Source organism: Mesoplodon bidens, assembly GCF_964165515.1.
Source record: "Mesoplodon bidens genome assembly, chromosome: 3".
Taxonomy (NCBI): domain Eukaryota; kingdom Metazoa; phylum Chordata; class Mammalia; order Artiodactyla; family Ziphiidae; genus Mesoplodon; species Mesoplodon bidens.
In genome coordinates this window covers 3,814,751-3,827,221 of record NC_138178.1, presented here as the reverse complement: position 1 = coordinate 3,827,221, position 12,471 = coordinate 3,814,751, and the positions used below count along the sequence as shown (strand labels likewise).

The 12,471-nt window shown below is 46.4% G+C and overlaps 1 protein-coding gene across 5 annotated transcripts in view; it reads left to right on the top strand.

The window, feature by feature from the left end:
* Positions 1-12,471, top strand: part of EPC1 (enhancer of polycomb homolog 1) — a 94,870-nt gene that overhangs the window by 23,627 nt on the left and 58,772 nt on the right. For 3 of the 5 annotated variants that reach the window (XM_081227719.1, XM_081227717.1, XM_081227718.1), the window contains exon 1: positions 4,517-5,003. The exons of 1 other annotated variant lie outside the window; for it this stretch is intronic. In XM_081227719.1, the coding sequence (XP_081083845.1) occupies positions 4,851-5,003 (153 nt within the window). In that variant the 5' untranslated portion in view covers positions 4,517-4,850. Of the gene's footprint in view, positions 1-4,516; positions 5,004-6,143; positions 7,083-12,471 lie in introns of those variants that run through there. One more of the 5 variants, XM_081227721.1, reaches the window with a different exon arrangement.

The window sequence follows — 12,471 nt, the reverse complement described above, 5'->3', positions numbered from 1 at the left end:
CTCACTGTTGTGGCCTCTCCCGTTGTGGAGCACAGGCTCCGGACGCGCATGCTCAGCGGCCATGGCTCACGGGCCCAGCCGCTCCGCGGCATGTGGGATCTTTCCGGACCGGGGCACCGCGGCATGTGGGATCTTTCCGGACCGGGGCACGAACCCGTGTCCCCTGCATCGGCAGGCGGACTCTCAACCATTGCGCCACCAGGGAAGCCCAGTTATCGTTCTTACTGATTGAACACTATAATAGGAGTTCAGAGATGAGAAAGACTGACAAAGGCTTAAAAATTATTTTGAATTCACCTAACTACTTACTGATTCCTCTGATTAGGAAATTAGAACCCAGAGAAGTGACGCCGTCCAAATTTCATGAAGGAAGATCACTGAGTTGCATTTTGAAGGATAACAACAGTAGCTTACATCCATTGAATGTTTACTGTGGACTGGAGACCGTATAAATGCTTGACATGGATTGTTTCATTTGATCTTCAAAACATTCCTGTGAAGTAGCATTTCAGTAGCTAGAAGTAGATGGTCTGAAGCTGGACAGGGAGAATAGAGAGAAAGGAATAAAGAAAAAACCTGGAGACAGGAAAGACTTGGCCGATGTCTAAAGCTGGTGATGAGATGTAAAATCCAGAGTGACGAGCTTTTTTGTCTCAAGCAGTAAGGAGAAATGACGTTGGAGAGAGTGAGGCAAAATTATGAGGCCTCGACAACCATGACAAAAAAAATAAATTGGCTCTATCTAATGAGCAAGATGAATCAGTGACTTGGAGAAGGGAGGATACAGATGGAAGTGGGGCTTCAGGTTCACTGATTTGGGGGCCTGCACTGCACCGTGAATGCCGGAAGGGCAGTCTGTTCTGTATCTTCATATCCCCCGGGACCCACAGCCTCAACAAGCCACCGCTGGTTCCCAGCAGCCACCGTTAGGAGAGCATTAGCCCCGTTGCCTATAAAGTAGGAGTTTCATCGAGGCTTACTGAAGGAAGGAGCGAAATCAAGGAGACTTGGACTTGGAGGTTGTTTCTAGGGAGGACGTGATGAAAGCTGAGGTGATGGTGAAGACAGTGGGAAAGGAAATAAAGAGGCAAATCTTAGAAACAATTTCAAAGAGCATTTGATGGGACTTGGGCACATACTGGGCATCAACTAGTATCTAGAGCTGCATTTCAGGTTTATCATATAGAGCAAAGGGCAGCGTCAGAGCTCTAGCATTTGACATATTCTCGTTGTTGTTTAAGCAGACGTTTTGTATGTGAAATCAATTGCAACGAATCACGTTGCAAGGTGATGATCTTAGGAGCCATTATGATCACCGTTAAAACCTATGTCTCTTTCCTTTCTACTCCTTCTCCCTCCACCCAAGTTCTTGCCAGTTTTATCTTACACCTGTGTTGTTACCATCTCCTACTGAACCCTGGCCAAGTCCACCTTCTCATCTCCACACACACCTGGCAGTTGCCTCCGCCCCGCTTTCTGTCCATAGAGTTGCCCTCTCCCATGAAGACCTTTTCCTCCTACCATCTCACTCCCGTTACCAGTTGGAATATTAGCCATCCTTCAGAACCAAGTCACACGCTATCTTCCCCATAATATCTGATCAACCCACCTGGAACTGACTGCCTTCTTTCTGAACTCCCAGAGCACTGCATGCCACCATCCTGCCTGGTCCTGGTCATTTTGTTAACAGGGTGACCCCTTAGCAGGATCTTATTTGTATCGCCACCATGATGGTACTGTGTGATGCCTACTTATTCAATAAAGATTTGTGGCGTGAATCAAAACTATTTTAAATACTGCAAGTTCCTTCCCAACCCAAAGCTTCCCTTTGGGGAAAGGCTAGTATATACAGCTTTACATTAGTATGTGTCTTTTGCAACATTGCGAATTTCATCTCATTCTTGTTGGGGGTACTTAGAAAAAAAGGGAAGTTTGAGTTGGGAATAGAAAAAGTGAAAGACAGTGCAGGATTAGCCATTTTTGCAAGGGACCTTTGGGTTGGATAAAGGATGCTGAGGAAAATTAAACCGGAGCCTTTATTGCTGCACTCCTGCCCCATAGGAAGGAGGGAAGTGAACTGAATGTAAGAGGCTTGGGACTCCAGCCTGTGGGTCTTTGGGAACCAAGTAAGACCTACAAGTCAGAAATCCAGGGCATTGAGCTGGATGGGGACCGGTGGCAGAAAGAAAATGTCTCTCGGCAGGCAGATCACCTGCAAAAGGCAAGCTTAATTGGTAAGCATGTCTCTGAACCTGCCATGGAGGGTGAGTCTAGAATTTCTAGAGAACAAGGAACTTAGTTGTATAGTGCCCATTATTACTCGTGTAGGATATGGAGAATGTTATCAATAGTCTGCTATTTTAATGAAGGTTTTATATATATATATATATATATATATATTATATTCACTTTCTTGGTGGTTCACTCATGACTTAAGACTCTATTTTAGTTCTTAAGTTCCTCAATCAACCGAATTCTACTACTAGGATTTTCAGAAATCTAATATAGTAGGCTGGCGAGGACTACTGTACTAATACCCAGCCAGTATTTTCAGAACTGTTCAACCTGGCTAATTAAGTGTCACGGTCCACAGTGCGGTGAGGATCCCAGAATGTGACACACCCTCTCAGGGCTCTGGGTCTTCCCACGTGCTGCTCCCCTGGCCCAAGATACCTTTCTCCTCTTCATTTTTGCAACCTTGACCCATACTTACCCTACACAGTTTCTTAAATTTTTTTAATTTTTTTAATTTTTTGCGGTACGCGGGCCTCTCACTGTCGCGGCCCCTCCCGTTGCGGAGCACAGGCTCCGGACACGTAGGCTCAGCAGCCATGGCTCACGGGCCCAGCCGCTCCGCGGCATGTGGGATCTTCCCGGACCGGGGCACGAACCCGTGTCCCCTGCATCGGCAGGCGGACTCTCAACCACTGCGCCACCAGGGAAGCCCCCTACACAGTTTTTACCCCGATATCATCTCCTCCAAAAAGCCTTCCCTGAATGCTTTCATTAGAGCCACTCACTCCCCACGGATTGGGTGCCACTCCTGCCTGGTTCCAAATACCTGAGCTCTCGCACTCACACTTACCCCAGGTGTGGCAGCTGCCATCCACCGGTCCTGCTCCCACCATGTAATCTCCTCTGGGAGTCCTGTGGGTGCTGAGTAATTAGCAGCATACTTAGAGGGCCGTGAAGTCTCAAAAAATGTTTGCTCATTGAATGAATAAATGCATCGTCTTAGTATAGGACATGTAGATGAATGTCCATCTGCCGCATGGTAGGTGAGCTGTCAGTATTAAAGTTTGAGGATAATTTTGGCGACCTGCAATCCGTTTTCTACCCCCCCCAGAGGGTGGTAGCGAAGCCAGCCTGAAAGATAGCACTTTGCTTCTGTGCCTTAAGCCAATAACAGTTCCCATCCAATCCAGTATTTAAGAATAGTAATTATTTTTACTAGGTATCCCCCGGGGAGAAAAGCGGAGCTACAGGACATTTTTGTATCTCGGCAAATATTTGAAAATTTGCTGTCAAACCTATTAAACCCACTGCAACAGTCTTTCGGATTTTTAAAATATTCTACTGCAAAGAGCTTTCTGGATACTCATTTTCGTGTGTAATATAAGCCACATGGTAGCTATCACACCTATCTAGATCTCTTCTAACAATACATCTTTTCCTTTTTTTTTTAAGTTTTCTTTTTTTGGGTTGACAGGAGCACTATAGGTCTTCATATAATTCAATTGTATAAAGTTTTTCAGAGGACAAATGAGAAGTGTCAACCCATGGCTATGCTGAAGCAGCATTTTCTTCCAGTGTAGAAAAATCATCCGGCTCTCAAATTTTGAAGTGTCTTGCTTTAAAAAATTTTTCCCTGAAGGTTACGGTGTCCAGTAATAATTATTCCCTTTGCTTCGATGACAATAAAAGAGTGCGGGTCGATAAAATGCAGGATGAAAAAATAAAAATCCACCAAAATCCTACTTTGGAGCAACGTAGGACGCCTCCTGTTTACACGGAGCGCAATGATGGGAGCTGACCCAGGATCCACGCGGAGCCCATCAGATACAATCCAGAGTTTCGTTAGACGGAAAGATAATGGTTGGTAAAAGTTCCGGCAAAGTAGCATCCTGCCCCGAATGCCATCTGCATTTTCGTTATGAGACCTGAAGCGCCGCGCCGGCCCGGGCTGGGGGCGCCCGCTCTGCCACTCCCAGGCCGGGCCGCCGGCAGTGACAGGTGCCCGGGCCGCCGCCGCCGCCGCCGCCGCGCCGAAAGCCGGCGCGCGAGGGGCGGTCGCTTCCCTGCACCCTCGCCTGTCAGCCAGCGGCGCCGGGCGGGAGCGAGCGCGGGCGGCGGGCAGCGGGTGCGCGGGGCGGGGAGGTCGGCCGTGGCCCCCGGCGCCCGAGCGCTCCGCGCGTCCCAGCCCGGCCCGGCGGCGGCTGCGGGGGCGGGGGCCGGGCGGCCCGGCGCGGGGAGCGGGGCCGGGTGCCGGGGGTTGGCGGGACGCGCGCTCCGTGCCGGCGCCCGGCCTCGAGCCCGCGCCCCCCCCCCGCGTGCCCGCGCCGCTGCGCGATGCAGTGTGGGGAATGGCTGGGGTTGGCTGAAGAGCGCACAGTGGAGTTTTAATGTCCGCCATGTTGGCCATGGCGTATTGAGGAGAGCGAGCGAGAGAGGAGCGGAGCGGCTCGGCCTCCCACCTCCCGGCGGCTCTGAGTGCCCGGACGGCGGGCTCCGCGCTCCGCCCCTCCAGTCCCGGGCAGCGGCGGGCGAGTGGGGACCGAACCCCCGGTTCTCCATGATCCCGCTGGCCGGGGCCGTTTCCCCAGAGCGGAGAGGTATCTGCTGCGCCTGAGATGAGTAAACTGTCGTTTCGGGCGCGGGCGCTAGACGCCTCGAAGCCGCTGCCGGTTTTCCGCTGTGAGGATCTGCCCGACCTGCACGAATACGCCTCGATAAACCGGGCCGTGCCGCAGATGCCCACCGGAATGGAGAAGGAAGAGGAGTCGGTACGTGTTAACTCCCCTGTCCGACCCACCGCCGGGCCCCGCTCCCTCCGCTGCCTGCGGCGGCGGCGGCGGAGCGCAGACCCACACAAAATGGCCGCCATCTTCTCTCCGCCGCCGACTCCCGTCGCCGGCGGGGCCTTTACCCCGCCGCCCCCGGCCTCTCCCCCCGGCCGCCGCGGCCCGGCGGGGCCTCCTGTCGGGCCACCCGCCGACCTCGGCCCCTCGGACCCGGGCCCCGCGGAGTTCGGGCGCCCGCAAGGCACAAAGGGGTCACGTGACGAGGCTGCCGGCAGCCATTTTGTGGTCGGAGCGCTTGGGCTGGGCCTTGTGCATCCGGAGAGGGAGCGGGCGGGCGGCGGGGGGTGCGGCGGCCGGGCCGCGGAGGCCCCGCCTGCAGGCCTCTCCGCGGGCCGCTGGGTGGCGCTCTGGGGCCGGCTCGGCCTTCGCGCTCCGCCGGCGTCGGCAGCGCAGGTTCCGGGCGCTTGGGGGCCGTGCTCTCCCGGCGGCCTGGGAGGCTGGCGGGGCCGGCGCGGCCCACGTGGAGCCGCCGAGGGGCCGGGCGGGGGCGGCGGGAGCCCTGCCGCGGAAGGTCGCGGCCCCCGAGCCGCCGTGAGCCGACTTAGGTGCTGCGTCCTCTTTGTGGGACTTGTGCCTCCATCCCTCCCCAGTCTTACCTGGTCGGATTCCTCCTGACTTTTCCTTTGATCCTTGAGAATATGTTGCGGGTTTGGGGGGCGGTACTACGCGGCTCTTCTGGAGCCTGTAACGTTATTAGTTGCTTCCCTAATAAAACCTGAGTCCGCCCGATGGCTGGGTTTCTCGAGCTGGGGGAGAAAGGACCCCATGTAAGCAGGTGTTAACAGATCTACCTGTTGGAAGACGGCTTTCTTACCCGCCACCGAACTCAGGTTAAGTGAACCCCTTCCTAGAAATCTTAACCTGGAGGTGTTTCGGTTGGGTGGGCTTCGGCATGTAAGTGTCGACGGCTCCCGGACGCCGTACCGCAGCGGCGGCTCTCCCTGGTCGTGGAAGTTGGGCTCAGACCCACGGATAATAGGCTCTTCCCCTCGTTCCCCCAGGTCCTTGGCAGGGTCACTTGATGGCTTCTCACCCTAAGGAATTGCATACCTTGGTTTTCAGGTACAGCCACTTAAACGGGGGGCAGTGTGTTGACAGTTCCAGGAAGTCGAGGAGTCGCTGGATTGGTGCTACAGTTTTGTGGTGGAAAATCGTTCTGTCATACCTCTGTTTGGTGCTGTAAGAATGTTCTAAATGCAGAAATCCTGCTCTGTAACGTCGATTTCGAAAAATAAAGCTGTTTAAACTCCTTGGGTTGTTTGACCTTTCAAAGTCAAATAGTGGTGACCGTCGCATGTTCTTTCCGAGAGAGTAGTGTCTTAGCGTGTGGAGTAGTTGAGATTGTCCAGCGCGGTCCTGACCTTTATTAAGCACGTTGCCTGTGAGACACCACCTCTCAACTTGTTTTACTTGTATCAGCGGCAGAGTAGAATGGTGCCGCTTGTTTATTTTTAAATAAGTGATTTGTTTTGAAAAATTAAAGTACTTGTGACTGCAGAACCTCGTCTTTTGGTTTTATTTTTGTTTCCAAGTTTTGCAGGTAATACTTTCAAATTGGGGTGTCGTCGTTACCACTGCCCTGGAAATTAATTGGTAGTTCCTGTTTTGCAGCCGAGGAAGGGGAGAGCTTTGATAAGAACAGATAACACTGCAGTACACTTTAAAATTCAGTGAAGTCTTGCTCCTCGGAGCACTTTGGACTGTCCCAAGGGCCCCAACCTGAAATCAGAGCTGAGCTCAACTGAAGTATCAAGGCTTATTAAGTTTTTACGGATCATTTCTGTTCACTGAAATGATTTTGACGTTTTGTAGTTCATTGTTTTCTAACATGTGGAGTCCCTATTTTTGAGGGATTTTTTTTCCCCTTCAGACTACCTTTTCCCATCGTCCGTGTAGAATTTGTTTCACTTCACATCCAACCAAAACTATGACCAGTGAAACACAGACTTCAGGAATAGTCACTGAACTGAACAGAAGAATGTAAACAGTCCCAGGCAAACAGCTGCTCTCCAGTCCTGCGACTGGAGCTGGCGGGGGTGGGGTGGGGTGGGGTGGGGGGGAGGAGGCTCTGTAGATCACAGGATTGAAAGTAGCATGTTAGCCCTGAAATGTATGCCAAGCACAAATAAAGGTAATTGAATTCCGGGTTAGCCTGAGGAGAAGAAACTTTTTGATAATTTGCTGAAGGATGATGTGCTTCGTATGAAGACGAACTTATGCCTCCGATTGACACGTCAGGGTCAGGAGCGATCTAGAACCTGAATTGAGTGTCTAGTTTAGAAAACGTGTAATCCTATGTTGATCATGAAAGATAGGGCAGAATTAGATGAGGACAGTATTGTATATATGTCACCTCATTAAGAAGGCGTTTTATGATCAAATATATCTGGAATATTGTCATGTGAACTGTACCTGCTGACTGTTGCCATATTTTGTTTCTGTGGTAAACGTGGCAGAAATGCTAGGTGTAAACACAGGAAAAATAACACTTACTAAAGTATTCCCATTTAACTAATTTTAATATAAGCTGAACGCACTGCCTTAATTAGGCATGCCTCTTAATTTTTAAGAAACAACTTTAAGTAGAAGTCCCCCCTCCCCTCCAAACATGAATTATACTCAACTTCAGAAGTTAGTTGTTAGTTCTTTTTTGATGAGGATTGAGAAATAACTCCAGATTGTAATAAACTGAAGGACTTGACTGCAACATAGATGTTAGAGATTCAGTGTCTCAATTGCTATAATGTGATACGTTGTAACTTGCTATGTCAAAAAGTAACAGTTGATACATGCTTTGATTTAATGAATAACAAGTAATTTTCAGATCATGGGAAATCAATACGCTGTCAGCTTTAAATACGAAATAAGTTCCTTAATTTAAACACATGGGGGGGCAGAGGTTGCACCATTATAATTTTTTAACATTTTAATTTTCAAATTATAATCTTAACTTTAAGGTTAGAAATGTTGAAATACTACTTAGTGCCATGGCTTCACCTTTAAATGAAAGGGTAGTTTTTCCAAGATATCAGTACAATCGAATGTTTTCGTTACAATTGGAGCTTTACGTTTTCCTTTATGGTTACTTCTCACTTCAGGAAAGACATTCTGAAAAAGTTGGTTTTAAAGTGACACTCAACAAAGTGGAGCTGCTTGGTTCCTCTAGTAGTTTAACTTTTTTCATTGGGATGCCAGAGTGTGTGACTCCATATACTGTAAGGGGTGGAGGCTTAACCTCTTCTCCAGCCGACGAGAAGAGAAGGAAGTGTGACGGTAATTAAAACGTTAATGATGATACCGCCTTGTTACTGACCTACGCAGCCACCTTTGGGACTGTTGGGTGTAGGGCCCAGCCATAGCAGTCCAACACCTGGTTTTAGTAGGGTTCTAATCAGACGTATAGTCCCATACCCCTCTCTTTCCTCTCTTCAAACTGTATCTTTCATTAGTGGCCAGTATACAACGTTAAGAAAACCAAGTTTATAAAGTAGACAGGTAGGTGTTTTTTGTTTTTAATTACGGGTTAAAGTGGAAATACGTACATATCTCTGTTAAGAGGAAAAGTAGTTAAGCACTACATTTTCAAAACGATAAAAATCTAGTTTGCTTTATAAAAACAAGCTTAAATCACTTTAAGTGATAAGTTTAAAAGTCCGATTTCTCACTTTTCTGACAGAAACTAAGAACCTTTTCCTTTAAAATTTTGTAAACCAAGATTTCTTAGTCCTTAGTCTAGATTCCTCCATTCTGTCCACTGCATTGGAAGTGAAAAGAAATATGTGAAGTTGCAACTGTGCTAGAAGCAAAGCTTAATTTTTACAGCTAGTTTGAATTAGAAAGGAATTGAGGATATTGGGTTTTCCATTAAGTAGCAAATAATTTAAGTCAAAGATAATTGAGAAGCAATAATGAAGTCTAGTTCCAACTTTCTGTCCTGCCCAAGATATTTTTGAGTGTATCAGCTGGGTTTTGAGGGTTATGTGGAAATGATGCTAGAAGTAGTGAATTCCCATGATACACATATACAGTTTTGTGCCAGTATATTTTCCTTGGGAGGAAATTCGTGTTTGTCATCAGTTTCTCAAGGTATTGATAAAGGCAGAAAGCCCAAGGTTAAGATTTGCTGTTCTAGAAATGTCAACAGTCATTTTGGTTTCATCAGTATGGAAGTTATTACATAGACTTAATCAGAGAAGAAAAATTAAAGGCAAAAATTAATCGGCAAAAATAACTCTGGAAGACTGAGGCCTCTTACCCACAAAAGGGGCCTCTTACCCACAAAAGGAGCCTCTTGAAAACTGTAGGGCCTGGTGCCTAAAGTGTTAATATTTAATATTAGCTCTTGTTTCGGTGTGCTGTTTGATATTTAAGATTTTGGATTAGTACCATTTGTACTTAGACTTCATTTTCTTATAAAACAATAATGAAAACTAATGGGCTTATGTGTCTAATGGTGTTTTGTGGGTGCTTGTGATCTGTAATGGAATTTATGCAGAACTACCTTTTCTTTCTGTTAATCAACAGGACTTAATTAAAAGTGCCATCTAAATACAGGAGAGCTTAAATCTTGTAAATAAGGAATAATAACCTGTGCTTACAGGTTCATGAATTTGTGGATAGAATTAAATATTAAACTAGCCATTCCTAATAGTATCTAAGACTAGGTTTTAGTTTAGTCTATATATTGCATTCTACTATATCGTGGTCTGTAGTAGTAGTAATGGGAGAGAAACGGAAGATGTATGTGTATCTACATACGTACATAATGGCAAGAGATGAAGGTGTGGATTCTGACTATGTGATTCCATTTTTCTGAACAGTTAAGGGTAGTTTTTATCAGCAATTGGTTAAAACGTAATTTTAAAGTAGAGGGTAGCATTTTATATAATAGAATGATGGTATGGTTTGTGATTCTATTTCTTAGAAGAAGACAACCCACAAGGAAATGAGAATTTTATATTGTAATTTGGGAGTAAAATGACTTCTGAGTCTCCAAGTGCAAAAACAGTTTGAAAGCATGAAGTAAGCACATAGGCAGAACTAGATAGTGTCTTTTACTCTTAAAGTAAAAGCTTTTGAACCCTTGAAGCGTGACTTATATTAATGTCACAATAACTCCTCTGTAAGAATAAATCCATTTACAGGGAAACCACCAGGAAAAGAAGTGATTCAGATGTTTTAAACGACTTGCTAGAACTACTTTCAGTGAATTACTTGAAGCTTAACTGTTGACTTCTGCCCATTATCTTGGTCAAGTTTACTAAAGCCTCTGATAATAGTTAATGATTTTGAGCAATTTCGGTATTTTAAACAGAGTGGATACTTAACTTTTCACCTTTAAATATGTGAATTGAATTTCATCCACCAGCCCCACTGTAGGTAGATGAAAACCAAAAACAAACGTGCTGTTCATAACTCTACCGCGACCCATGATCTGAGTTGTCTCTTTGATGAGTAGGGATATAATCAGTTCTTTAAAAGAGAAGGCCCTTCTTCGATTATTTGTTGTCATGGAGGTTATCCTTAAGAAGTTGGTTCAGCTTCAGATACGCCCGGTGACAGTTTGCTGAGTTTTGCAACGCATTATTAAAGCAAATCATTTTGGTTGAATTTCCTTTGGTACAGCAAGTGCTGGCTGAAGAAGCATGACGCAGCCTTAGGGTAAATCCAGGGGCAAAGGTCAACTGAGGTTTGAAATATCCTGTGGGTGATTTACTAAAGGTTCAGATCTTCTTTCTATATTGGGATGAATTATTTTGATTTTCTTAGAATCACAAGTACCAGTTGTATATCCTCTGAGAAGAAGGTGCTTTGGCATTTGGGGCCTTTGACAAGTCAGCTAAGCTTACTGGATGCACTTCCGTTTCTTCATGTGCCAGCGCTCTCCTGACCTACCTTACGTGGGAGGTGGAGCTCTGGGGAGTGAATCAGACGTATCCGTGAAAAGGCTGTACACATGCATTTCATTATGACCAAATACTAAGTGAATGTTCATGCTGGCCTTTTTGTTGCTGTTCAAAACTACTGACATTTGTACAATCCCTTGTATTTAGGATTGTCTGGTATAAATATGTTAGATGTGTTGTCTATCCTCAGAGGATTGTATGATGTAGTTGTGAAAAGTTGTGTCTTTAAATTTAGGTAATTATTAATTGGGAAGAGCATCAGGCTGGGAGTTACTAGACCTGAGACCTCATCCAGCTCCTGACTGTGTGTGCACACGCGTGTGTGTGCGTGCACACGCGTGCTTGCGTGCTCTCACACACCCGGGTTTTCTTAACTGCAAGATGAAGTAGGGCCGTGATAGTTTCCTGTAGTAATGAGCATATACTGTTACCAATGCATTTAAGTCTGTTAACTTATGTACTTTATGTGTTTATAGAATAATCATTAAATCTTTAATTAGTTGATGGCTTCATTCGCACTCTACATAAATACAGTTTACACAGAAGTAAAGGTAACCCGGGTGCATGGATAATTGGTTCCAGTTTAGTCTAGAAGGCTTGTGTTTTAAAGCACTTAAAGAATATAAGTCGGTTGTAGTAGTCACAGAATGCTTTTATTGTTATCAGAGTTTGAAATTAGAATCAGAATAGTGTATTGAAGCTTGCAAATTTGTGCTTTACCTATTAGATAATGAGAGTCTGAAGGGGAAACAAAGTCTAAATATGGCTCTTTTGAAGTCTAAAGCAAGAATTTGATCATTATTCTAATGGCTAAGTGAAGATTTTTGAGGTGTATTGTACAAAGACTAAGAAAATATAGATAAGTCCAATTTCATTCACTTTTGTAGCAAATATTTATTGTGCACTTACCGTGAACTAAGGACTGTTACGGGCTCTGTGGATCCGGCAGTCAGCAAACAGCTCCCTTTTTCACGGATGTCACATTCTAGCACGTAGGCTCTATGAGGGCAGGACTTTTTGTTTGCTTTGTTCACTGATGTTTTTTCAGCACCTGAAATAGTGCCTGGCACATAGTAAGTGTTCAGTATTTGTTTAGTTGAATGACTGAATTCTAATGGGAAAACAGAGACAAAAAGCGAATGAATGAAAGTGGCGGTGGATCAAGACAGTATAGAATTTCAGGTGGCAGGAGGAGGATAGAGATTTCTTTGTGTGGAGGGTCAAGGCACGCCGGCTCTGAAACTTGAAGTGGGAGGAGCCAGCCCTGCGACGGCCTGCATGGAGAACGTGCCAGGCAGAGAGACTGCAGATGCAGGGAGCCCAGGCAAGGGGCAGACGGCCAGTGTGGCTAGAGGGCAGCGAAGAGGGTTGAGCAGTACGAGGACCGAGAGGACCCAGTCAGGGGTCCGTATCTGGTGAGGCGTTGCAGGCTGCTGCACGGAGCTGGGGTGGTTCTGAGGTGAAGTAACAAGCCTTTAGAGAGT